Source organism: Sylvia atricapilla, chromosome 3 (genome assembly GCF_009819655.1).
Source record: "Sylvia atricapilla isolate bSylAtr1 chromosome 3, bSylAtr1.pri, whole genome shotgun sequence".
In the NCBI taxonomy this organism is placed as follows: Eukaryota; Metazoa; Chordata; class Aves; order Passeriformes; family Sylviidae; genus Sylvia; species Sylvia atricapilla.
Genome location: NC_089142.1, coordinates 914,757 through 938,309, shown reverse-complemented (window position 1 = coordinate 938,309; position 23,553 = coordinate 914,757). Strand labels below are relative to the sequence as shown.

At 49.4% G+C, this 23,553-nt stretch overlaps 2 protein-coding genes across 3 annotated transcripts; both read right to left on the bottom strand.

Moving 5' to 3' along the window:
- Positions 1–219: 219 nt before the first annotated feature.
- LOC136358655 (protein aveugle-like) lies at positions 220–23,439 on the bottom strand. Its single transcript, XM_066314573.1, has 2 exons — positions 23,142–23,439; positions 220–2,624 (listed from the first exon to the last, which is right to left on the bottom strand). Exons 1-2 carry the CDS (start codon positions 23,437–23,439, stop codon positions 2,620–2,622), a joined length of 303 nt encoding a protein of 100 aa, XP_066170670.1. The 3' UTR covers positions 220–2,619.
- LOC136358650 (interferon-induced very large GTPase 1-like) lies at positions 9,301–21,402 on the bottom strand. 2 transcript variants are annotated; one of them, XM_066314567.1, is made up of 2 exons: positions 21,371–21,402; positions 9,301–15,524 (listed from the first exon to the last, which is right to left on the bottom strand). In XM_066314567.1, the coding sequence occupies exon 2, from the start codon at positions 15,520–15,522 to the stop codon at positions 9,889–9,891; it is 5,634 nt and encodes a 1,877-aa protein (XP_066170664.1). In that variant the 5' UTR covers positions 15,523–15,524; positions 21,371–21,402; the 3' UTR covers positions 9,301–9,888. The 2 variants fall into 2 exon arrangements, with proteins under 2 accessions (XP_066170664.1, XP_066170663.1); XM_066314566.1 differs by lacking the exon at positions 21,371–21,402 and adding an exon at positions 19,938–20,088.
- Positions 23,440–23,553: the final 114 nt, after the last annotated feature.

Sequence of the window (23,553 nt, the reverse complement as noted above, 5' to 3'; positions counted from 1 at the left end):
TTGTGAGAGTTAAAGGCACAAGAGGACTGTTCTTGTCTTGTGGAAAGTCCATGGCAGACCAATAGAGATTTCTCTCTCTAAATGAACTGATGAAAGACTAGTTTGTAAGTGGTAAACCGACCTAGAATTCCAAGTTCTGTCTCTATACGTTGTCCATGAAAAGACAAAGTTTGTGAAAGAGGGAAAGTGTTCTGAAAGTTTTATTCTGATTCTTATTAATTTCTTTTCTCTCTTGTAGTTTTGTTAATAAACATGTCTTTATACCCTTTAAAGTTTTGAGCCTGCTTTGCTTCTCTCCCAATCCTATCTCACAGCAAGAAAAGAGTAAATGATTCTAGTAGGCACTCAAAAACCACTACATCAATTTTGGATAACAGAAATGGGCAAACGAAACCACTACACCAATTGGTGTTTCTGCCCAGTTACAAACTGAAACTCTCACAGAAGGACAGCTGCAGCCATGGATAAGAAAGTAATAAATGTAAGAGAAAGTTCAGGAGGAAGGATAAAGTTACATATTGCAATAAGAATGGACATTTGAAGTGGGAGTGTCCTCAGCTAAACCCCAGGAATTCTCTGATCCCTCTCCTGGCAATTGCAGAGGACTTGTGAAGGGGATCAAAGGCTTCCTCCTCAGCAGTTTCTTGTAATAGCCATACTGGGAAATGACGAATGAGAGTTTTTGGTAGAGAGAGGAGCTGTTATTCAGTATTAAATTCCCTGCAAGGGAAGGTAAGGGATGATGCCATCACACTTGTCAGTGCCAGCAGTTTCACCAGGACTCATTAAACACTCTCCTTCTTCAAGCTGGTTAAGTTCTAACTGGGAAAACGACGGGCAGCCCATCAATTTTTGTGCCTGCTTAACTCTCCAAAACCTTTATTAGGAGGCAAGTCACTGGAAAAATTGGATGAAGAGATCAAGTTTCAGGAAGGGAACATTCAAAGTAAAAGACTGAAGAGTAGTTGATAAAATAGCACAATCAACTCATACACATTCTGAACCATGCTAGAAGAAAATTGTGGCTTCTGATATGAAGATGTTCTCACCCTCTCATGAAAGAATGAGAAAATAAGAACAATAAATCATCCTTTTAACACGTCTTTCAGTGGTCCCATCACTCAATTATCCAAATACAGCTGGGTACCTGTGAGGGAAGTTTGTTTCCAGATTTCTTCAAATCCCCAGGATGTGGCATCTTGAGCTGTGGGTTGTAAAATTTGGGTTTGTTTTTACATTTCCTGGACATCTGTAGACACTCTCCCACTTTGATCAATGGATACACAGCAACTGGAGTTAATGACAGTGCATATTCCTCTTTGGGATGCTGAAACAAGGTCTAGGGCCATTTGGTTTTGTAAACCAGCTTGTGACAAGCTCTTGACTTCTTCCCAAGGGGCTCTGGCCCTTTTAATTCTGTTTTAATTCTGGAACAAGGTAGCCATGACTGTGCTGTGTCCAGTTTCAAGGCAGTAAAAGTTGTCAGCAGTACCTGGAAAGGTCCTTTCCACTTTGGCTGCAGTGGAGCAGTTCCCCAGCCATTCAAGCAGACCCAATCTCCTGGCTGGAATTCAGGCCCTGGTGTGTCCAGTCCGTTGGTCTGGAGATCACCACTGCTCACTGCAAATCCTGTAAGGTTTTATTTACTGAGAGAAATGAGGTAATTATTCAAATCGACCCCTCCTTTGAACGTGTGTGTTTCCTGGAGTGTGGCACTTGGTAGGGTCGACCACAGAGCAGCTCACAGGGGTTGATTCTGCTGGTGCCCCACTGCTTTGAAATTCTGCTTTGAAATGGAGCAACAGGGAAGGCTTGGACCCAGGTCAAGGAGGTTTCCTGACTTATTTTACCCAACTGCAATTTGATTGTACAATTCACTCATTCCACTTGGCCACTGGTTTGGGTCCTACATGGAATGTGAAGATCCCAAGCTATTCCCAAGAGTCCTAAGCTGTTGTACCACTTCTGGAATAACGTGGGAATTTCTGTGTGATGACATTCCCAAAGGTACCCCCAATCCAGGTATTATTTGATTCAGCAGTACTTTAATCACTTCCCTAACCTGCTCGGTGTGACAAAGGAAGGCTTTTGGCCACCCAGAACCAGGAGGGATTTATACTCCCCTCGTCTGGGCAAATCAGTAAAATCAATCTACCAGTGCTCACCCAGAACATTCCCAGTTTTTATGGCTCCCAGAATTATTTGGTCAGCCTTGGTTGTTTCTTTAACAAACTACAATTCCTTGGATTCTTGATTGCACAATCTGAGCCACTTTAGACCAAATTACAGATTTTTGCAAACATTTCTGAACTTTTTCAGCACTCCAGTGAGTGCCTTGGTGTTTGTGATCCCCTATTTCACACAAGATCAGTTCCAGAACTACTTTCTGCCTGGCTGGGGTAAATGCCCAGCCTCTTGGATCAAATTTTCCTTCTAAGCTTCTGCTGTCCCTATCAGCTCCTGCACCAGGCAGGCTCTGGGTTTTTTGGGGGGGTCACAGTGATCTCAGGGCTCCTCCAGCACTATTCCTGCATGTGTTACTCAGTCCCTGCTGCTTTGTCCTTACATACCATCTCTTCTGCCCCCACAGGCTCTGGGACATCCACGGGGACATCATCTTCACTCTGGGGAGAGGGGGGAAGGTGACACTGTTATAAATAACTAGGCAGTTCTTGGCTTTCACTACTGTATTGGCTTCTGCAAATTATTTTGATATTGTACAGTTTATAATCACCTTTGAACTGCTTCTGATACAGTGTAATTTGTCAGCCTTTTATAATTAATTCCCTAATCCCTATACAGATTATATATTTTAGTATGATAAATATATTCTAGTTCAGGCTTTTGCAGAATACTAAAACAGTTACTATGTCCTGTGTATTATAACATTCTATAACTTTTACAGAAGGAATGGTAGTTGTGAAATAATAACTGATGCCTTTATTTTTGTAACTAACTGGCAATATTGAAATAACTGATACTGATTGAAAGAAACTGTAAAAATGGCTAGGACGTCTGATAAGATAACATTGAAAAGAGCCAGGCAAACACCACCAAAACGGAGAGAAGGAATCCCCCCCTGACCCTTCAGCTATCAATAACTGTCAAACCACAGACCAGTGGACCTCGTGAAGATATAAATATGATTGCTTAGCAAAGATTCTGAAAATATGAAACCTGTAATCGAAATAGAAATGAAAGCTTACTTTGAGTTGTAGGATACGAGTCTTAGTTACTATAGAACCTGAAAACAATGGTCTAGCTGAAGGAGAATCCCTTTGGATTGAGCGGAACTCTTTCTGCTGGCTAAGGGATCTAAAGGTCAATGTAGCAAAACAGAAAAGTCTAAAGACTAGTTTTTAGAGTTTAAAATATAACACAGTATGGTAATATAGTAGTTCTTATAGGCTGTAGGTAGATTCTATAGGATTTTGTGTCTTGTTGGTCACTGAAAATCAGAATATTCATCAGAAAAGGAGATATAATGGATTGTAACAAGGACCTCGCTCTCTTACCTCTTCCTCCTCTCCTTCCCGCTGCTCTGAGCTCTCTCTTACCCTTCCTCTTCCCCTTACTCTCCCTCTCTCCTGCTCTCTTCTCCCTGCCACTTTGCTCTCTCGCTCCCTTCTCACTTAGCCCACACCCTCCTGTTCTTTCTCCCTCTCTCTTTGGGACTTCCCTTCAGCCCAGGCTGGTACCTGAACGCAAGGCCTTTTTACCCACGACCCTTGCAATAAACCCATGTTTTAGAATATACAAATTAGCAAAATTCCTTGTCCCAGCCGTCCGCGGATTCGCCTACACCTTGGAAGCAAAGAAAGATGGTGCGCATTATTTTTTTTCCTTTTTAAATATGTCATCACAGAGGTGTTACCAACATCTCTAGTTGGGCTAGCAATATCTCTATTGTCAGAGCCTTCAGGGATTTGCTCTGCTGGCCATAGTAGAGGCTTCCAGCAGCTTCTTTCTCAGAAGCTGCCACTGTGGCTTCTCCCGTCCCCACTAAAAGCCAGGCTGTGTTAAAACAACAATCTCCCCTTCCCGACCTCCAGGTTCCCCTGCAGCCCTCCGTTCACCATCCCAGGTCTCACTGCAGCACCAAACCCCCGTCCCCAAACCCCTGTGTCAGTGCAAACCCACCAAACCCGGGGGCTCCCTGCACCTCCCACCCCTTCCCAACCCGGGTTTAGGGTCTCACCGCAGTCCCCCAAAACCCTGCACATGGCTGCAAACCTCCCTACCCCAAAGCCCCAGATCCCATAGATCCTCCCAAAACTCGGACTGCCCTACAGTTCCCCTTCGCTCCCTTTAAATCTCGGGGCTCACTGCGGCCCCTCCCTCCGCCACAAAGCCCGGGACTCCCTCCACAGCCCGGCTCTCCCTACAGCCCCTCCGAGGATCCCAGCCCGGCCCCCAGGTCCCCCTGGAGCCTTCCCTCCTCCATGCACCCCAACCTCCCCCGGCCGCCCCTCAGCGCCCCCCTCACGGCGCCAGGCCCCGAGCCCGGCCCCCGTCAGCGCCGCTACCTTGTACTTGCTGCAGCCGGCCAGCTGCTCTGGGCTCACGTACTCCATGGCGGCGCTCCCGCTGTTCCCGCCGTTGGCAGCGCTCCCGGCGCTCCCTGTGCCGGTGCCGCTCCCGCTGTTCCCGGGGCTGTTCCCGGCGCCGCTCCCGCTGCCGCCGCATCGGCCCACCCGGCGTGGCCGTGACGTCACCACGCCCCGCCCCGCCGGCATGGCGCCGCCTGGCGGCCGGGAGGGCCGCGCGCATGAGGGGAGCCGGAAAAGCGGGAAAAAAGAGCCCCAAAAACACAACTGGCCCTGCCCGGGGTCAGCGGGCAGCGATTCTCCGTGTCCTGGCAACACAGAGACTGCTAAGAAGTCTCTCTCCGGCCCTCTTGGATCTCATTTAGGTACCAGAAAAGTACTCAAGGTATCCCTGTACCGTTCTCATCTCCCTCAATCCTCATGGATTCCGTGTGGGAAGAGACCCTAAAGCCCATCCAGTTCCACCCCTTCCCATGGGCAGGGACACCTTCCACTATCCCGAGTTGTTCCAAGTCCCGTCAAACCTGGCCTTGGACACTTCCAGGAATGGGGCAGCAACAGCTTCTCTGGGGAGGGAGAGAGAAGAAGGGGAGAAGGAAGAGAGCAAAAGGAGGAAGGGAAACTAAGAGCAATATTGGTCTACTCAGAGCTCCTCACCTGCCCTTCCATCCCCATCCCAGCTCCTCCCAGCCAGGCACCCCAGCCCTGTCCCCTCCTTTGCCAGCCCCATTGATTTGTTAAAAAAATATGGATATTGTCTTCTCCAGTGAGTGCAGCAGACAGACCCCACTGGACAGTTCCTGCTCCGCTTTACAGTCACACCCCAACACCAGCAGCTCTCCTCGGGACCCTGCAGGGTGTCAGAGACTGGAAAAGGTTCATCAAATTCCTTCATTTTTTGACTCTTGCCATCAAAGTTATGTGTAATACTGACCTCTTCAGAAGGTCTGCTCGGTATTTCTCCTGTGTGTCAAGCCAGAGTAAAGGAACCTCACTTTAGCCCCTTACATGTAAATAAATGTTCTGGGGTGTTACACAGGGTCACCACACCCTTAGTCCCAGCTGATGGAGCCTGGGAGAGCTGCAGCATCCTGGTGTCACTGGAAGGCACCACAACCAGGAATTGTTAAGGTTGGAGATGACCTTTTAGCGGTTTGTGCTCCTCCCCACAGCAAGGCCTGCAAGGAAGGAGGTGCCAGATGATCCCAATGAGGGGGACTTTGGCCAAGGGGTCCTGGCAGAGACAGGGAAAGGTGCAGGGAACAGTCTGGCTGTACTGCAGAGGGAGCTGGGAGCGCTGGCACAGGGGAGGGTGGCAGGAGAGGGACCCTGCACCCTCCTGATACCCCAGCCCAGGCCTGAGGCCATCCACCCTTGCTGCACTGGGTCCTCTCCACTGCACCCAGTTGTGGCACTGGGTCCCCCCACTCACTCCAGTAGCTGCACTGGGACATTCCCCACACAGCCCAGGAGGTGACACCACGGCCAGGGGCACCTCCACTCCCAGTGTGGCTCCAGGAGCCAGCCCAAATCCCCTCCCAGCCCAGCTGTCCCCAGTCCCTGGCACTCAGCCCTTGCAGCACAAGCTCACACGGCCCAGCTCTGGCTCCTGTCACTGCCTCTGGCTCTGCTTGGCCAGGGCTGGGCTGGGCACAGTTTGGGCCCATTCCCATTTGTCCCACAGGTCCCCACCTGAGCAGCTCCAGAGCACAGAACCTGGCTGGGATCAACCTTCTCAGCCCTCTGTGTGTGTGACAGGCCAGCCTTGGTTCCCAGTGCTGCCTCCCTCAGCACCTGCCACCGACACTGGTTTCCCTGGATGTTGTGGTTTGGGGCTCCCTGCCCTCTCTGCTGTCCCTGCAGACAGTGAAGCCCCTCCTGGAGCAGAGACCCTGAATGGAGCAGAGCCTCTGCTGCCACAGCCCATCTCCCAGACCCTTGCCCAGTGTTTTGCCACTCAGCAGGGTCAGCACAAAAGAAACAGGCACCAGCTCAAAGAATATGTGTCATTTACTATAATGCCAAACTCCCAAGAATCACAAAAGAATGAGCTCAGCAATGCACATAATCATTACTACAAAGATTGCAGACAGTGATTAGGAAAGATACATCACCAGTTACCCCAAGACTTGACTATCCTCCAGATCAGCTGTGGAGCCCCTGGCACAGTGAAGGACTGGAGAGCCCCTCTCAGGAACTGGGAATTACAGTAACTGTGTGTCCACCTGCAGGCAACGAGGCTTCTGCCTTCATGGTGAGAGCGTCCTGTTCTTATATTGTTCAGTAAACACGGTGACACCACTTCTAGTGCAGGAATATCTGGTTTCATTCTCCTCTTGGTTTCCCCCCAAAGCCTGGTCAGGCTTTATGGGTTGGCTGCAAAACCGTCATTGTGTAGTTTTCACAAGTGTGTTTCATTCCGTATAAGGGTGTATATATTTGCTTGTTTGCTCTAAATTTCGGTTCGCAACTGTTTTGGGGAGCATACCTGACTTGCAGGAACTCATCAGATCCTTGCGGTTGCCATCTATCGCTTGTGACAATTGTCTCACGCCCCCAATACCCACAGTATCCATACCCTGGGTAATTACAGTAGCTTTTACCTGGGTTAGAAGCAGGACACCAGTAAGTTTCTTTCAGCATGAAATCACCAAGACTGGGAAATCCTAATTGTGGGGGAAATAGGTCTTTCAGTTTAAACTCAAAAGATGGGCTGTCTGGTGTGATGGTTTCTTTGATTACCTTTTCACTCGAAAGATGGCGTAGGACCCACCTGAATGGTTGATGAGGGTAATGGTTTACATCGGCTTGCCCTTTGCTAACGAATCCTAAAAGCAAGATTATACAGAGATGTAGTTGCTGCTTGGACTTCAATGATGTGCGACTCTTGGGCGTTGTCAGGCTGCTCAAAGATTTGCTGCTTTTTCCGGGCACCATGGTGAACAAATCACAGAGGCATCCAAAGATCCAGCCCTGTACATCTTTAGGATTTATTGGTGAATAAGTCCTCTGATTTCTGCCTTGCCCCCCCACTCGGACCGGAAAGGCCAACTTGGCTGAAGGGGCCCAGCCGGCACACGCTACTGTTATTTTCCTCCAGTCCGTGAGTGGGGTTTGCTCCTTCCCTTTGACCCAAGCAGGGACATTAAGGTTATTATCTACCTTCACTATCTCTTTGTCAGAGTTGGAGCCCGAGTCAGCTATTGAACACTCCTGAAACCACTCATCCCAGCTGTTGTCTGACTCAGAGCTAGAAGTCGCCTGACCAGAGGCTTCTGGGCTCCGGTACCTTTTTGTCAGGCTTCGACCCTCCCCTTTCTCTTAGAGTCGGGCCACTCCCTCCCCCCGGCTCACCCCGCCTCCTGCTAGGGGAGGCTCTTGCCTTGCAGGATGTTTCCTGATAAGAATTTGAGCTGACCTTGTACTTCTCTGGGTTCTCCCCTGAACTTTGCTTGCAAGTATCCACATTATCTAACAGACCTTCTTTGTTCCCTCTAGCCACGGCTGCGCCCTTCTCATCCCTCTGTAGTTCAACGCCATTTTGCAGTGCATAGGGTGGGGGTCTCTCCCAGGCCCCCTCGGACTCTGACTTAAGAGCGGTGCTCCTGGCCTCCTTCGCCAACCCTCCCCAACATACTTGTGTCTGCTCCTTTCCCTCTGTAGTTTGATCCGAGCTCTGAGGCTGTAAAAGGGGCTTTTGCCCCTGCGAGTTTTCACACGCAATAAAATCACTTTCATCTGCTGTCTGTGTGGCCACCCCAACTCCCAGCTGGGGTGTGACCATCAGACAGTTCTGTGGAGCTATCCAAGTCTCTTGCTCTTGCAGAGCCTTTTGCAAAGCCTGCACAACTTTTCCCCATGCTTTCAGATTCTTTTCCGAGCCTGAAGACATTGTTTCCTCGGCCAGAGCCTTAGTACATTTATCCCATATTTCTGGGCGGAGTATCTCCACCGGACAATCAATGACCCCAATTTGCATCAACCTCGCAATAGTGAGAGTAAAATCTTTTAGTTTGCACACAATTCCCCATTGCTTATGAATCTGAGATATGATCTTCGCGAGAGCTTCCATCCTCCTCGCTGCTCCAGGGGCGTCCCCCTCACAGAGCTGGTCCAGCTCCTCAGCCGCTGTTCACCCGTCCAGGTGACTCCCGTCTCCAGGATGATGTTCCCGGGTTTTGGCACCACTTGTTGGCTCCTCCGAGGCGTGGCGACCTGGTTCAGGAACAGCACGGTGGCCAACCCCAGACCGCTCAGGCCATCAGCTCACAGACACCAGTGTGGTGGACAGCAAATGGCGTTTATTAGTGCATTACATGGGTCTATATAACTTGTGTTAACTGCATCACTTCCTTCTGCTTACGTTATAAACTAGGTGTTATTGGCTAATTAGGGGTCAAGCGACCTTAGCTGAGGAGGAAAGGGGGGTTCTGCCTGCCCGTACAATCACGACATCTTCCGATCGCCTGTCCCTACCTATCACGAACTGCCACACTCTAGGACAAAACAGAATGAAATGTTTATGGCAAGAGGGCAAGAGGATTTTCGCTTTATAATGAATAAAAGACTTAATGAGCAAAGACTGCAGTAACGGGCCTTATTTCATGAAATTTGGGAGCAATTGGATACTATTGTCTTCATTAAACTTGAGAGCATCATCATTGGAACTGCATTTTGTGGAGAACCTGGCACAAAGGTTCTCCTAAACTGCAAAGCCACTGTGGTTCTTCCTTCCCGTGGATGTGGCCTAATGCCTGTCGAGCTCGGTGTAAGAGACGGTCCAAAGATCCCTCATCTGCCTCATGACCATCGTCAAGGACAGAGACTGGAACCCCTAAAAGGACTCTAAAACACAGGAGTGCTGGCCTGGTTGAGGTGGGATGTTTGCCAACTGTTGCCTGCAGGTGTGTTCAATGGAAAAAAACCTAGCACGCATTTCTATCAGAACATCAGAACCTGAGCAGAAACAATGGGCAAGTCACAGTGAATTGACTGCACTTGCTGAACGGCTATGCTGTTCTGAGTTCTGGAAACGAACACACCGTAACGATTTCCCCACCTCTTGGCCAACTGCCTGTTACTTTGGAAAGGACTATAAAGAACCCTAAGTTAACTAAAGAGTTTGAGATCACCCCATGGAAGAAGACGGATCTATTAGCCAGACCACGAGGATTTCATTTCTCCATTGATAGCTATAACCACCCTCTCTGTCTCTTTTCTCGCTATCCTTTGTTTCCCTTCAAATCCTTCTATCACATTTGATGTTGGCACTAATAAAAATGCATTTGTTTTGATGAACAATGAAATCCCCTCTGTGTTGATTTATGCACTCTGAGATCCATTAACGAAGCATCACGATTCCCGCTTGCGTTAGCGGATCGTGACACTCGGACAGTGCTTCCTTCTTGGTAACTCTTCGCCACACTTCAGGGATTTCTCCTTTTTCCTTAAATTTCCCATTGTACAAAGCTTCCAGCTGTGTCCTGAAGTGAGACACAAACCATTTCCAGTACACCCTCATGGATGGATCTGGAAGAATTTTCCAAGTGGAAAAAGGAGGTCCTGCATCCCTGTATCTCTTGTAGCGAATCCATTTACTGTTATCAAACTTGAATTTGAGATTAGTTGTAACAAGGCTGGAACAAATATCAATGACCAGGTGGTCTGTCCCATCCCACATGGTTCCCATCAAAGCTCGTGGGCGATGGATGATCAGCTGATGGTCTCCATCGTGTCCCTGCATGGTGTTTGTGCAGACAGCCCCACAAAAGGGACACTGTTCCCAACAGCCCGAAAAATGCTCTGCCAGGATGGTGTGAGGCTGCCTTGAAAATGAGCTCATGTCAGCATCAGCAAATTCTTTCTTCAGCCTGTCCCTCAGATCATCTAGAACTTCTGCCATGGCACTGCTCAGGAACTCAATGTCTGTGACCTCCTGGTGCTCGATGCCCTTCAGGTCACTTCTGGGCAAGTTGATCACCTCTGTCAGCTGCCTGCAAAATTCATCCAGCCAAAGAGAGATTTTGTCTTCTCGGTCCTTTCTGTCTTTGACAATTTGGGTTGATAAAGAAACAGCTGACAGGATGTTTCCATAGAGAAGATTAAGGGAGGAAGACAAAAAATTCTCCAGCCTCCTGCTTCCATCTAAACAGTAACTCTGAACTTGTTTAGCAATGTATTTGTAAAAAAATTCCTTTGGACGCATAAGGTAACTTTTGAAATACTCAAAATTTTCTTCTTCTGCCAGGTATCTCAGGATGCAAACTTCCAGATTGGCTCTGTTGCCCTGGAAATCTGGGAATTTTCCCTGCATGTCCTCAGCAATGTCTTTAGCTGTCCTCTCATAGACTGCCCGGTGAAGAGCTGCTTCAATCTTGTCACAAAGGAAAACAGCAAAAGTTGTGATTGAAGTGGCTCCTTGGCAGGAAATCTGGAAACATTGGAAGAAATCTTCTCTCTTGCTGCTCAGGTACACGACTGGGTCATTTGCCTTTAGAAATGCTTCATGCATGGCCTTAAACCTCTCTGCTGCCATTTTGCACAGATACAGAGACAAATCGATGCTGTACTCTCTGTTAAAAGTACATTTTGCATTGCTTGGGACAGAGTTCACACCTTCCTGTACTTCATTGAGTATTTCATGAATAAAACTTCGACTGTAATCACGTTTCTCCTGTTCTTTCTTTTCAATGCTTGCCATCACACTTGCTATGATATTGTCTGTGATGTGCTGCAAGTTGATCACATCAGCATTGGAAATGCTCCTGGGATCGGAGATAATGACAAAATACTTTTTCTTCATGATGTGTTTCTCTATGTCAAGAGAAAATTGTCTGCCTTTGGGAAATGACCTGATCCGTTCATGGAAACCTGGCTCCCTGAAGTACTCTAGAAGGACATCTTCGATGTCTGCATTGATATCCACCCGTTCTGGAGGAGGAGCAGCACGGGAGACATTGGCAATCCACTTGTTCCAGACAAATGTAAACTTGTCCTTCAGTTCTCTCTCACTGAGGCTCTTCCCTTTCAGAGTCACAGCCAGCTCCTTACTCCTTCTCAAGAGCTCATCTTCATACTGCAACTTCCTTGTATCCAGTTTCCTCTGCTCCTTCTGTAGCTCAATAAGATTCTCACATTTCTTTTTCATTTCATTAAGAAGAGACTCTTTTAGTTCTTTCAGCTTCAGCTCTGTGCTTGATTTCCACTGCACCAGTATCTCACAGTCTTTATCTTCTCCAAAGTACTTTTCCACATCTTTCTCAATGGCATCACTTGTCTCTTGCACCAGCCCTTCAAGCTGTTTTCTGGTGACATTCTGCAAGTCCCCATTCCGAATTTTGTTGTCCAGTCTCATCTGGATGTCTAATATGTGACTTCTCAGCCTCCAGGTCCACTGACTAAAGGCACTTTCCAGTTTTCTGTATACAGCAATCTCCAGGGAATTCTTGAAGCTGAAAACAAAGTTTTCATTCAGCAAAGCATTCCAGAGGTCACCAATCCGATCTTTCAGGCTCGAGAGCCTCAAAATGCTGCGGTGCGACTGTTTCTGGACAGCCTGGAGGATTTTGCTCTTGAGTTGCTGGACGTTCTGGCTGTAGGTGGGGTTGGGTGGTGCCATTGGGGGGTTTCCTTCCCACAGGTGAGAAAAGTAGTGAATGTGGGTCCTCACGTCAAAGCCAATGACATTGCTGAAGGAGGAGATGTCACAGAATTCCTGCTGAGCAGCTACCACGGTCATTTCATCCAACTTTTCCTGTAAAAGCCTTCGTCCTTCCATGTTCTGCTCCTTGGCAGTTGCTTCTCCCACATTTTGGTGGACAAAGAGGCAGCTTGGGGAAAGATTGACTTTCTTCATCCTCAGGAAAGCCTGCACAGCAATCTGGAGAACATCTTGCATTTCTGATGGATTTTCTCCAAAGATATTGATCACGGTCATGTTGCCAACACCAATGACAAAGGTGGCCAGCTCGTTGTCATGGTTCAGGGACTGTTTATTCGTTGTCTTGATGGCATGAAGTCCCTCTGTGTCAACCACCAGCACAAAATCAAAGCCCAGGTCTTGCTGCAGCTCCTGGCCCACTGGGATCAGCTGCATAAAGGCTCCGCGGGTGCATCTCCCCGCGCTGACGTTGAACTGCAGACCAAACATGGCATTCAGCAGGGTGGACTTGCCCGTGCTCTGGATGCCCAGCACCGAGAGCACAAACACTCGTTTGTCCCCCAGCCTCTCAATTAAGCTGTCAAAGATTGCTCCCACCCAGCGCAAGGGCAGGTAAGAAGCGTCCCCATCCATCAGCTCCACAGGATATCCCAAAACCATCAGCTCTGCTGCAATTTCTGGCAGTTTGGAAAACTTGTCATTCTTTGTCTTCATTAATTGCAGGGCTTCATAAATCTGCCCTACTTCTCTCAGAAGGTGCTCCAGGCCTATGGATGAATTGTTGATTTCATCAGAAAGGTCATACAATGGACTCAGCAAATCAGATTTCACCCTAGTTTTTTCCTGGCTTTTCTTTTGTGCCAGGATTTGAGACCATAACTCATGATAGTCTCTCCTCAGTTCCTCAAGGCGGCTGCAAGACAGCTCATCCATAAAGACCTTCATCCACTGCAGGAAGTATTTCTTGGTATCTGCTGGCTGGGTATGGAGAAAGAATAGGAATGATTTCATCAGTGGGTTGAGAGGAAAAGCTTGTTCAAGTTGCTTCCTTCTTATTGATTTCTTCTCATATTCAATTTGGCTGCAATGATGCTCAATGCTCTTGTTCCTCTTCTCCTGCAAGCGAGTGAGTTCTTTGTCCTTTTTGCACCACTGGTACCACAGTTTTCCTTGAAGTGGCAGCAGCTGGGATTTGATCTCAGACAGTTTCTCTTTCTTCAGAAAGTTCACCAGCTCCTTTGCCTTTGCTTTGGCTATCGCACACGTCGGCTGATCTACATCCACTACGAATCCGTGCTGACGAGCTTTGTCCACACAGGCTACTAAGCTGAAATGTGGATTCGACCCTTCCAAAAGATTACTGAGAATTTTGGTTAGCTGGTCCATCAGTTCTGCTTCATTTCTGTTCTTCATCCCTATTGTTATGTTTTTGCTGGATCGTCCAGCTGCAACATTCTCTTTTTCTGTGAGAAGACAAACCAAAGGCCTTTGTGACTCCCACAGCCCCTGCAGAAGCTTTTCCCCCCTGCTGTCCATGTGCTCCAAGTCAGACACAAGAGCCACGTTGACAGCAGATATCTCCTGCAGGAACTGCAGCTGTGCTCCATGATCCCTGGCGTCTCCATGCAGGTTACAGAAAGCCACGCAGCACTCAAAGGTGTCATCGGGGCTCCCGCGGGGGCAGTACCAGGCAATCTCCACCACCCCTTCCATCAGCAAATGATCCCTGGTGCTGCCCCTGCAGTGGCGGTGGAAGAAAGTCTCGTGTTTGCGTCTGCTCAGCAGAGCGTTCAGGAGCTGAGACTTGGAAGAGGAGGCCGAGCTGCCAATGCGGATGAAGGACACGATGGGTGTCTGGGCCTGAAAGATGAGTTTGTTGTTGTAACTCTTTGCTCCCGAAAGATTTCCTGACTTCCCCGCCTCTTTCCAGCTCCTTTGGATTTGGCTGAGGGCGTAGAGCGGGAACTCGATGTGTGAAGTGCATGGGTTGGGCACCAGCAGAGGCAGCGCCAGTTGGCAGAAGGCCAGCTTGGTTGCAAGGGTCTGTCTCAGGAAGTCATCAGCACAATGGAAAATGGCCATCTGAAGGTCCATGGGGTGCACATGGCTGTGCCTGCTTGCATGTTCAGGGGCTGCTTCCTTCAAATCATCAAGAAAGTTTTTAAAGGAATCTGAGTGTTGGTCCTCTTGCTCTCTGGTTTGTGACAGGAATGCAAAGCCTGGGTTGCTGTCATCCCAGCAAGTCAGGTACCTCACCTGGTAATCCACAGTTAACAGCTTTTGCAAGAAGTAACATGGCAGTTCTGTGTCCTTGCTGGGCTGGCTGTCCTGCAGTGATGTCTTGTTGATGGTGTGGAAATCTCCCACCCCCATTTTTCTTGGATAGTGACTTTCCAGTCCAAGGCGCTTGAGCAACTGGAGAAACTTCCTGGATTTGCTAGTGGCTTCATTTACTTTAGATTGCCTGCTGCCTGTCTTGGATTGGGACTCACTGGAGGGCTCAGGTGTTGGAAAAGTGTCTTCCAGGTCTGTGAGTATGTTCTGCATCCTCTGTTCATCCCATTTCTCATCCAAGCACCCACTGATCAAGGAACTCAAGTCCTGTTCCAGCCTCTCCCAGTCTCCGTCTCCACTGTGCTTTTGGAGGAGATTCTTTATCCGTGGAGACCACGAGCCTTTCATGTGGTCTTCCATGAAATCTAAACGATCCCTCTTCTGCCAAAGGGACAGCTCTTGACTTTCAATTGTCACAGTCAGACCCGTCAGCAGCACGAAGGCCTCAGCTCTGTCGGCATCTTGCTCCTTCAGGTTCACGTACTCCTCATGTGCCACTTCCATTTCCTTGGCCATGTACTGAATTTCTGGGTGTCCAAGGAGGTGCTGGAAAGTGCTGCTTTCCACCTGGTACCCTGTGCTGGTGGCAATCAAGAGCACCAACAGTTCCATGTCCTTCTGGGCCTGTTGCTTCAGAGACCGGAGTAAGGAATAAATGGCCAGGCTGCTGGTCTGGGTTGCTTTTTTCTTTGCTTCATGAAGATCAGAATCAGAGCTTCCTGGTGCATAGGTGACAGCATGGATGTGCTCCTTCATTTGCTGCAGTGTTTTGATGAGCTCTCCAAGCTCAGAGACTTTGGGAGGTCTGGGAAGTGGAAGCATAGCTTGTTGGATCCATTCCACACTGATAGAGGACACTTTGTCTTTTATTTTACGGAGTTTGGCCAGACAGTGTCCAGCACCCAGTCCTTCTTTCTCTAATTCCTCTGCCTGGGGCTGTGCATTTGCATCTCCCTTTCGTGTTTTGTCCTGCAATGCCATGTCTGTGGAGGAAGAAAAGAGATTTTCCCTAAGGTGCTGGCAGAGGTCCCAGCCTCCTGGCAGAGGCTCTGCAGCAGCTGCAGCCCTGGGGATTGCTCCCAGCCGGCTGCTGGAGCCCAGCCTGGGATGGCACAAGAGCCACTGGATGTGCCTGTTGCTTTCCGGTGTGCAGGATCAACCCTGAAGCTGAGTGGGTATCCCAGAGAGAGCAGAGGCATACAGAGACACAAACACAGACAGAGATACAGACACACAGGCAGACACAGAGACACACACACAGACACACACATGGACTCAGTCAGCAACACAACCTGCCCTGGACAAGGTGCTGCCTTCCCCATCGCTCACATCCTCCCATCAGAACTCCCCAGTTCACAAGTGCAGACAGCCTGCGGCATTCCTGGCTCCCTGGAGCACTGTGCCCACTCTCCCTGTGCCCATCCAACAGCCCTGCCTGCATCCTGCACCCTCTGCCCAGCCCCACGCCTGCCCTGCTTGCTGCCTGGCCCAGCCTGCCGCTCCCAGCACCCGCAGGCAGCGCTCACACGCTCCCCCCAGGGGCACCCCACACTCCCCAGACACACTCCCCACACGCCCAGCACGGCCACAAGGCTCTGAGCTCTGCTCCTGCTCCAGCTGCCACAGCAGCCCCTCCCTCGCCCCACTCACGCCTCTTGTCAGGAGCTGCTTCCTGGCACACTCAGGGGGCCCAGCCCAGTGCCGGGGCAAAATCCACCTCGTCCCTGCCCACAGCTGCACCTGGGGCATCCTGGTGGCCCATCAGGAGACACTGGAGACTTTGGGAGCCCAGCTGGAGAGGTGTCCTCTGTGATCTGCTGCTTGTTAGCACAGAGGGTCTCATCCGCCAGGTGCCCATTGGTGGCCACACAGACACCACAGAGTCACTGAGCTTAAAATCTCTGGTTACAGGAGGAAAAGCGCCAGCAAACCTTCAAGCCTGGCCTGGTGGGGAGCAGAGTTCAGGCTGCTCAGGCATGACTTAGACAGGGCCCCTGGGAAATGGCTCCAGAAGGTGCTGGGGTCCCGTCTTGGGGATGGTTCTTACCTCAGAGCCAGACTGGATTTGGTTTTGGTTTGTGTCTGGAGTTGTCACTGTTCCCCTGGGACTCAGGAATATCATGACGAGTGAAGTGTGTCCCAGGATTCTGTGTGGGGTTGGGGGCCAGGGGCTGCTCTTCCTTCCAGCAGGGGTGACCAACACAGGGGCCATGGATCACAGTGGGTCTGACCTGAGATCCTGCTGCCCTAGGGTTTTTTCCTTTCTTTACTCTTCTGGTATTTTCTTGCCTCAGCACTGTGACCAGGGCTTGCCAGCTTGCTTCCCTGCTCCTCTGCTGCTTGGGAGCCCAGAACCAGTGCGTGCTGTGCTGAGACCTGGGAGCAGCCCTGGCCCCACCAGGCCCAACCTGAGACCCCACAATTGCAAGTGAGCTGTTGTTATAAATAACATTGTAGTTATTTTCTTTTCCTATTATTGACTTTTGTAAATTATTTTGATACAGTACAGTTGGTAATTTCTTTTTAACTGCTTTTGACATACTATAATTTGTCAGCCTTTTACAGTTAATATTATAAATACTGAGGAAATAATTCATGTTTTTTAGAAAGATATCCAGTGTAAAAATATACTGTATCAAATGCCTCCACCTCCACAAAATAAAAAGTGTGGTGCAACTACAAACGACTTCCAGGAATAAGAGAACCCCCCATCTGCAGTACAAAGGAAGGTGTCCCCACCAGGAGATGGGTCCTCTTCAGAGATGGGACTGTCAACGACCTAGTAATCAACACCTGATTGGGATCTTATCTACATCAGACTGGGTGGGCATGTGAATGTGTCCTGGGTTGTAGTTTAGGAAGTATTCTCTCACCATCTTCAGTTAATGGCCCATCAATGCCTTGTGCATGACTCATAGATAACTCCCTCCGGGTGTTATCTCTCTTTAATGGGCCATCAAGGACCTCCTGGATGACTCATCATCCCATTGTGAGATGCTCCGCCCACGGGGAGGAGCCAAGCATTCTCACCTGGATATAAGCTGAGATTTGGGACAGTAGAAGCAGACCTCACCCACTGGATTCTCAGAGGACCGTACCTACCAGACCTTTCTACGGGATCATTGCTTCAGGAAGACCACCTCACCTGGACTGCTTCCACCGCCCTGATCAGGTTGTATTCTGACTCTGTCAGTGGTGGTTTTGTTGTTGTTTGTTTGTTTTCTTTTTGTATTATTGCTTTCATTTTATTTTATTTTATTCCTTTTCTTCTCATTAAATTGTATTTTTGACTTAGAGCCTCTCACTCGGTTTGTTTTCAAACCACAACAGAATGCCAAGTTCCCCCAAACCTAATCAGAAGCCCCAACACTGCCCAGAAAACCATTCACCAGACCAGCAGAAGAAGAGAAAAGAAATATAAATTTGAAACACCAGGGAGGACACAGCATGCTGCTGGTTCTAGGGTACACCCAGCATCGATCCCGGGATCGTTGCTGTCCGATTGATTTTGGCTTTTTCCATAAATTCTATTTCACAAAATTTATCAATGAATTGGCATTTTGATGAAATTGAACTCACTATTTATAACATTTAATACCCTAATCCCTGTGTAGATTGTATATCTTAGTGTGATAAATATATATTATAGGTTAAGCTTTTGCAAAATATTAAAATAGAGGATATGTACCATGTATTAAAACATTAACTTTTTATTACTGCAGAAGTAATAGTAGTTGTGAAATACTGGATGCCTTTACTTCTGTAACTAACTGACAATAGTGAAACAGCTAATGTTGATTGAAAGTGCTTGTAAAAATGGCTAGAACATCTGTATGATAACATTGAAAAGAAAAAAAACAGGCAAAGAACGCCAAAAGAGCAAATAGGAATGTACTGCTGACCCTTCAGCTATCAAAATCTGTCAAACCACAGACCAAGGGGCCTTGTGAGGAAATAAAATACAAGACTCTCAAAATTAATCCTACATTGTGACAGGTACTGTAAGAAGATGAGGTCAGGGTTTGAACTAAGACAGACTATTACTAGAAAATTTAAACACGAAGGAAAGTTTAAATATGTATAATCTGTACAAATATGCATTTGACCAATGCAATGAGAAAGTAAATAAGAGGAGTTAATATAGTTAACTGTGTGCTTTCTGGCAGTTTGCCATACATCGCAGTGATGGGCACTATCCCTTTTATCCATTATTAATTTTAAAAATTTTAAAGAGTGAGCGTTGTTTCTCATGCTATATAAAGGACCAATCCCCAGCTCAGCCCCCGCTCTTTCTGTCACCGCTTTGGGGTTTTTTCCTACACGTGGATTCCCCACCCCAACTCTGCAGCGGCGCTGGGAGCGGCTGCTCCCCATGGGCTGTGCAGGGAAGACAACTCTCCTCTCCCTGTCCCCGAGCCGCCATTGCCGGCCCAGAGGTGGCCGAGCTCGCGCCACAGCGCCCCCTGCAGCCTTGGAGGAATCATCGCACCCACCCTGCCCGGCCGGGAGCCACCAGCGCCCCTGCTGGCTGTGCCCGGAACTGCACCGAAGGGGCGGCGCCTGACAGGTGAGACAAGGCTGCCACTGGGTTTCTGGCCTTGTCTGTTGCTGCTGCTGCTGTTGCTTCTTTCTCCTGGTATATATATATATATATATTCTAGTAAATACCTGTTATTCCTTTTTCTGTATCTTTGACTGAAAGCCCCATAATTTCGAAGCTATAATAATATGGAGAGAAGGGGATCATATTCTCCATTCCAGGAAGATTCCCGTCTTTCCTGTCAGACACCTATCTTTTAAAACAGGACTGGTGCATCACTGCTGGTTACTTTTTCATTGAAAAACCCTGAAGGACAAGGCAGTCAGGGGTCATAGCCACTATGGACTCAACAAGGAAAGTTCTGCTCATCATCATAAATTTCTTTTCGCAACACATTAACCCATGGAGTTGATCAAGGACAGCCAGTTAATCTGAGCCTTTTGGATTTCAGCAAAGTGTTTGATCCAGCCTCTCCCAGGACCCTGCTGTGTCCCCTCCAACTCAGGCCATTCCATCATTCCACAATTCTCACCATAACAGACCTGGCGCTTTCACTGGACATCTGTCTTTAAATCTTTGGGGGTTGTGACACTGTCACACAACCCTGAAAATTGTCCCAGTCTCAGTTCCCTTCAGTACTTGAGACATTAATTCCTTGCATAAAAATCTTTTTGGGCATTCAGCTTCCATCCCAGCAAGGCCACAGTACTCTTACCAGCACAAGTATCGATCTCAGGGGCTTGGACTCAGAGATCCAAGGGCTCCTGCACCCTTCCAGAGCCTACAAGGACAGCTTTCCCTTGGGAATCCCTTCAGATCTGGCAATCTGTGCAAGGGCTGTGGGCTCTGATTCCACCTCACAGCAGATACTCCTGTTGCTCCCAGCCTTGGCTCCCCAGCAGACACCAGCAGCCGAGGGCCCCAGCTCAGGGGACACAGCACAGCAGCAGTGGCAGGCCTGGGACACATGGCAGGGTGTGGAGCAGAAGAAGATGGGAACCACCTCAAGAACTCAGAAGAAAGAGCAGCAGGAAGGAAAGGCCCCAAATCCTAAAGGAGAAGAGCAGACAGTCAGGAGAAGGCAACCCATGAGCCGTGAGGATTCATTCCAGGGAGCACTGGAGGCCAACCCTTCTTCTCCACTGAGGAAAGCAGAAGCAGGAAAAGCCACTGGCTCAAGATAAGGGCGGTTCAGCAACAGAGGAAAGCTGTGTGTGCTGGCAGAGCACAGGAGGGACTTCAGACACCAATTGTTTTATTTGGGCACATGTCCAGCTGCTCCCTGGGCAGCAGAGCCTCAGTGCAGGACAACTGCTTGGGAAAGGAACTGCTGGCTCAGGGTCACGGCTGGAGCTTGTCCATTGAGCCACTTGTCCCAACCCTGTCCCCTCCCAAATTCTCCTTTAATGGAGCACTGGCAGGGCTGGTTCATGGGCCAGAGGCTGCCCTGGACAACATTCACTCCAGCCCATCCAAACCCTGAACCTGCCCCCAGGCACCCTTGGCAGTCCCCCCACGGCTTCCCATTGCTGCAATAGGGAAAGAAGGAATAGGGAAATAGGAATAGGGAAAAAGCCACATGTGACTGTGTCAGTGCCCACAGAGGAGCATAACTCGGGATCGAGCTCCTCCTTGGAAGAAAATGAGGGAAGAAGCAGCAAGGCCAGCAGCAGAACCTGCCATGGGAATGCCTGCACCCCATTTCATGGGAACAGCCCCCCGAGAGTGTTTTCCCCAGCCCTGCCCCAGGGAAAGAGGCTCTGGGAACACTGCTCCCTTTGTGGGGCTGTCGCAGGGACCAGAGCGCTCTGGCTGTAGACTCTTAGACTGTAAGAGAGGAGAATCCCACCCTCCCTGCACGGCGAGGAAGAAAGGAGCCCCTGGGCCTGCGGACAGAGCAGGATGTGCCGTGCCTGCCCCTCAGCAGCACGGAGCTGCCCTGCTCCCGAAGGAGCGGCTCGGGGGCCAGGAACCCCCAGCATCAGTGCCACGGCTCCTGCCTTCAGGGCAGCGCAGCCATCCGGCCCCACCTCTGAGCCCGGCCCCGCTCCCAGCTCAGCCCCGCAGCGCACACGGCTCCCCCGAGCTCCCCCAAAGCGGCTGCCAGCAAAGGCGGCTTCCTGCAGCCCACGGAGGAGCACACAGCGCCCGCCCGCTGCCCTCACACCCCTCTGCTCCTGCCCCGCCGTCTCCCCAGCCCTGGCCAAACACCGGCAACAGGAGGCAGGAGACCGACAAGATCCCGCTGCCTGCTGCTCCCGGCCCCACAGCTCATCCCCAGGGCCCTACCTTCTCCCTCCGTGCCCGCAGCTCCTGGGACAGGAGAAGCCCAGCACAGCCCCTCTTTATACAGTCCTGACTCTTAACTGGGTGTGTCTTCCCCACGAACAGGTGCAGGGGGGTAATTCCTGTAAATCAGGCTTTTTACTGTAGCACAGTGTGAAAGTGAAACTCTTTTGGAACCAGTTTATTTGAACGAGAGCCAAATTTCGTCCACAGCCACTGAGTTTTCTCACAGACAGCCCTCTGCTCTTACACAGACCTCTGTCCCTGAACTGCTGTGCTGGTACCTGGAGGGCAGCTGAGGCTCTCAGCCCTTCCTGGGGCTGGGGCTCCATCAGGAAAAGGACAAGGGGGAGCACAGCAGCATTGTTATAGATGTATTTATGCATCAATTCATCTTCCATAAGTTTCTTTACTGTTACATCATGCAGAAGTTTGCTTCAGCACTGATAAAACTGTGGTGATTGTGGTGGTGCATTCCCCCACCTCCCTCCTTTCCAGGCTGCAGTGGGATCTCAGAAAATGCTTGGATTCTTGATTGCACAATCTGAGCCATTTTAGACCCAATTAGAGATTTTTGCAAACATTTCCAAAGTTTTTCAGCAGTCCAATGAGTGTCTCGGTGTTTGTGATCCCCTATTTCACACAAGATCAGTTCCAGAACTACTTTCTGCCTGGCTGGGGTAACTGCACAGCCTCTTGGATCAAATTTTCCTGCTAAGCTTCTGCTGTCCCTATCAGCTCCTGCACCAGGCAGGCTCTGGGTTTTTTGGGGGGTCACAGTGATCTCAGGGCTCCTCCAACACTATTCCTGCATGTGTTACTCAGTCCCAGCTGCTTTGTCCTTACATACCATCTCTTCTGCCCCCACAGGCTCTGGGACATCCACGGGGACATTATCTTCACTCTGCAGAGAGGGGGGAAGGTGACACTGTTATAAATAACTATGCAGTTCTTGGCTTTCACTATTGTATTGGCTTCTGCAAATTATCTTGATAGAGTACAGTTTGTAATCACCTGTGAACTGCTTTTAATATAGTGTAATTTGTCAGCCTTTTATGCCTACAACCCTAATCCCTGTATCGATTGTATGTTAGTGTTATAAAGATATTCTAGTTTAGGCTTTTGCAGAATGTTAAAATAGAGACTATGTCCTGTATATTACGACATTAACTTTTGCAGAAGTAATGGTAGTTGTGAAACAATAACCGATGCTTTTGTTTTTTGTGACTAACTAAAAATAGTGAAGTAGCTAATGTTGATTGAAAGTGATTGTAAAAATGGTCAGGACATCTGTATGATAAAATAACATTGAAAAGAACCAGGCTAATAATACTGAAAGAGCAAGAGGAAACCATCACCAACTCTTCAGCTATCAACAACTGTCAAACCACAGACCTCATGAGGAAATAAAACACGAGACTCTCAAAATCACATCTGCATTGTGGCAGGTACTGTAAGAAGATGAGGTCAAGGGTCAAACTAAGATAAAGAATTCCCGGAAAATGTAAACTCAAAGGAATGTTTGAATATGTATAATCTTCATGAATATGCCTTTGACCATTGCAATGAAAAAGTATTTTAAGAAGAGTTGTTATAATGAATTATGTGCATCGGCCTACAGCTGTGCATCCAGAACTGCAACTTTTGTTTTATCGTTTATTATCCCTTATTAAACTTTTAAAACTTTTAGAGAGTGACCTTCATTTCTCACAATACCCTGGGAGTGCAGCCCCTTCCCGTGCTCAGCCCAGCCCCCGGCGCGGGGGATGCTCACCCCCAGCGATGCTCCGCAGCTCCTGCATCTCCTGCTGCAGCCGCAGCCGCAGCAGCTCCCGCAGCAGCTCCCGGCGCCGGCTCCGTGGGGTGACCCCCATGCGCCGCAGGGACCCCTCGGTGAGGCGCAGCAGCGTTCGGCCCGTCAGGGCGTGTTCCCGAGCCAGCTCCGCGGTCCCGCCGTGAGCCGCCAGCCAGGAGCCCACCTCGGGCCCCGACCACCGCCCCGCCGGGTGCCGCTGGTCCTCGGACCCCTGTGCGGGAGGACAAGGGGAGAGGCTGTCCCGGGGGAACCCCATGGAAGCCACAGGGTCAAGCTGCCACCTCTGTGCCCAGCCCGGGCACAGCCAGGGTCGCAGCTCTGCGCTGGTGCTGGTGGCTGCACCTTTGTCCCTGTCTTCGGTCCATGGGGG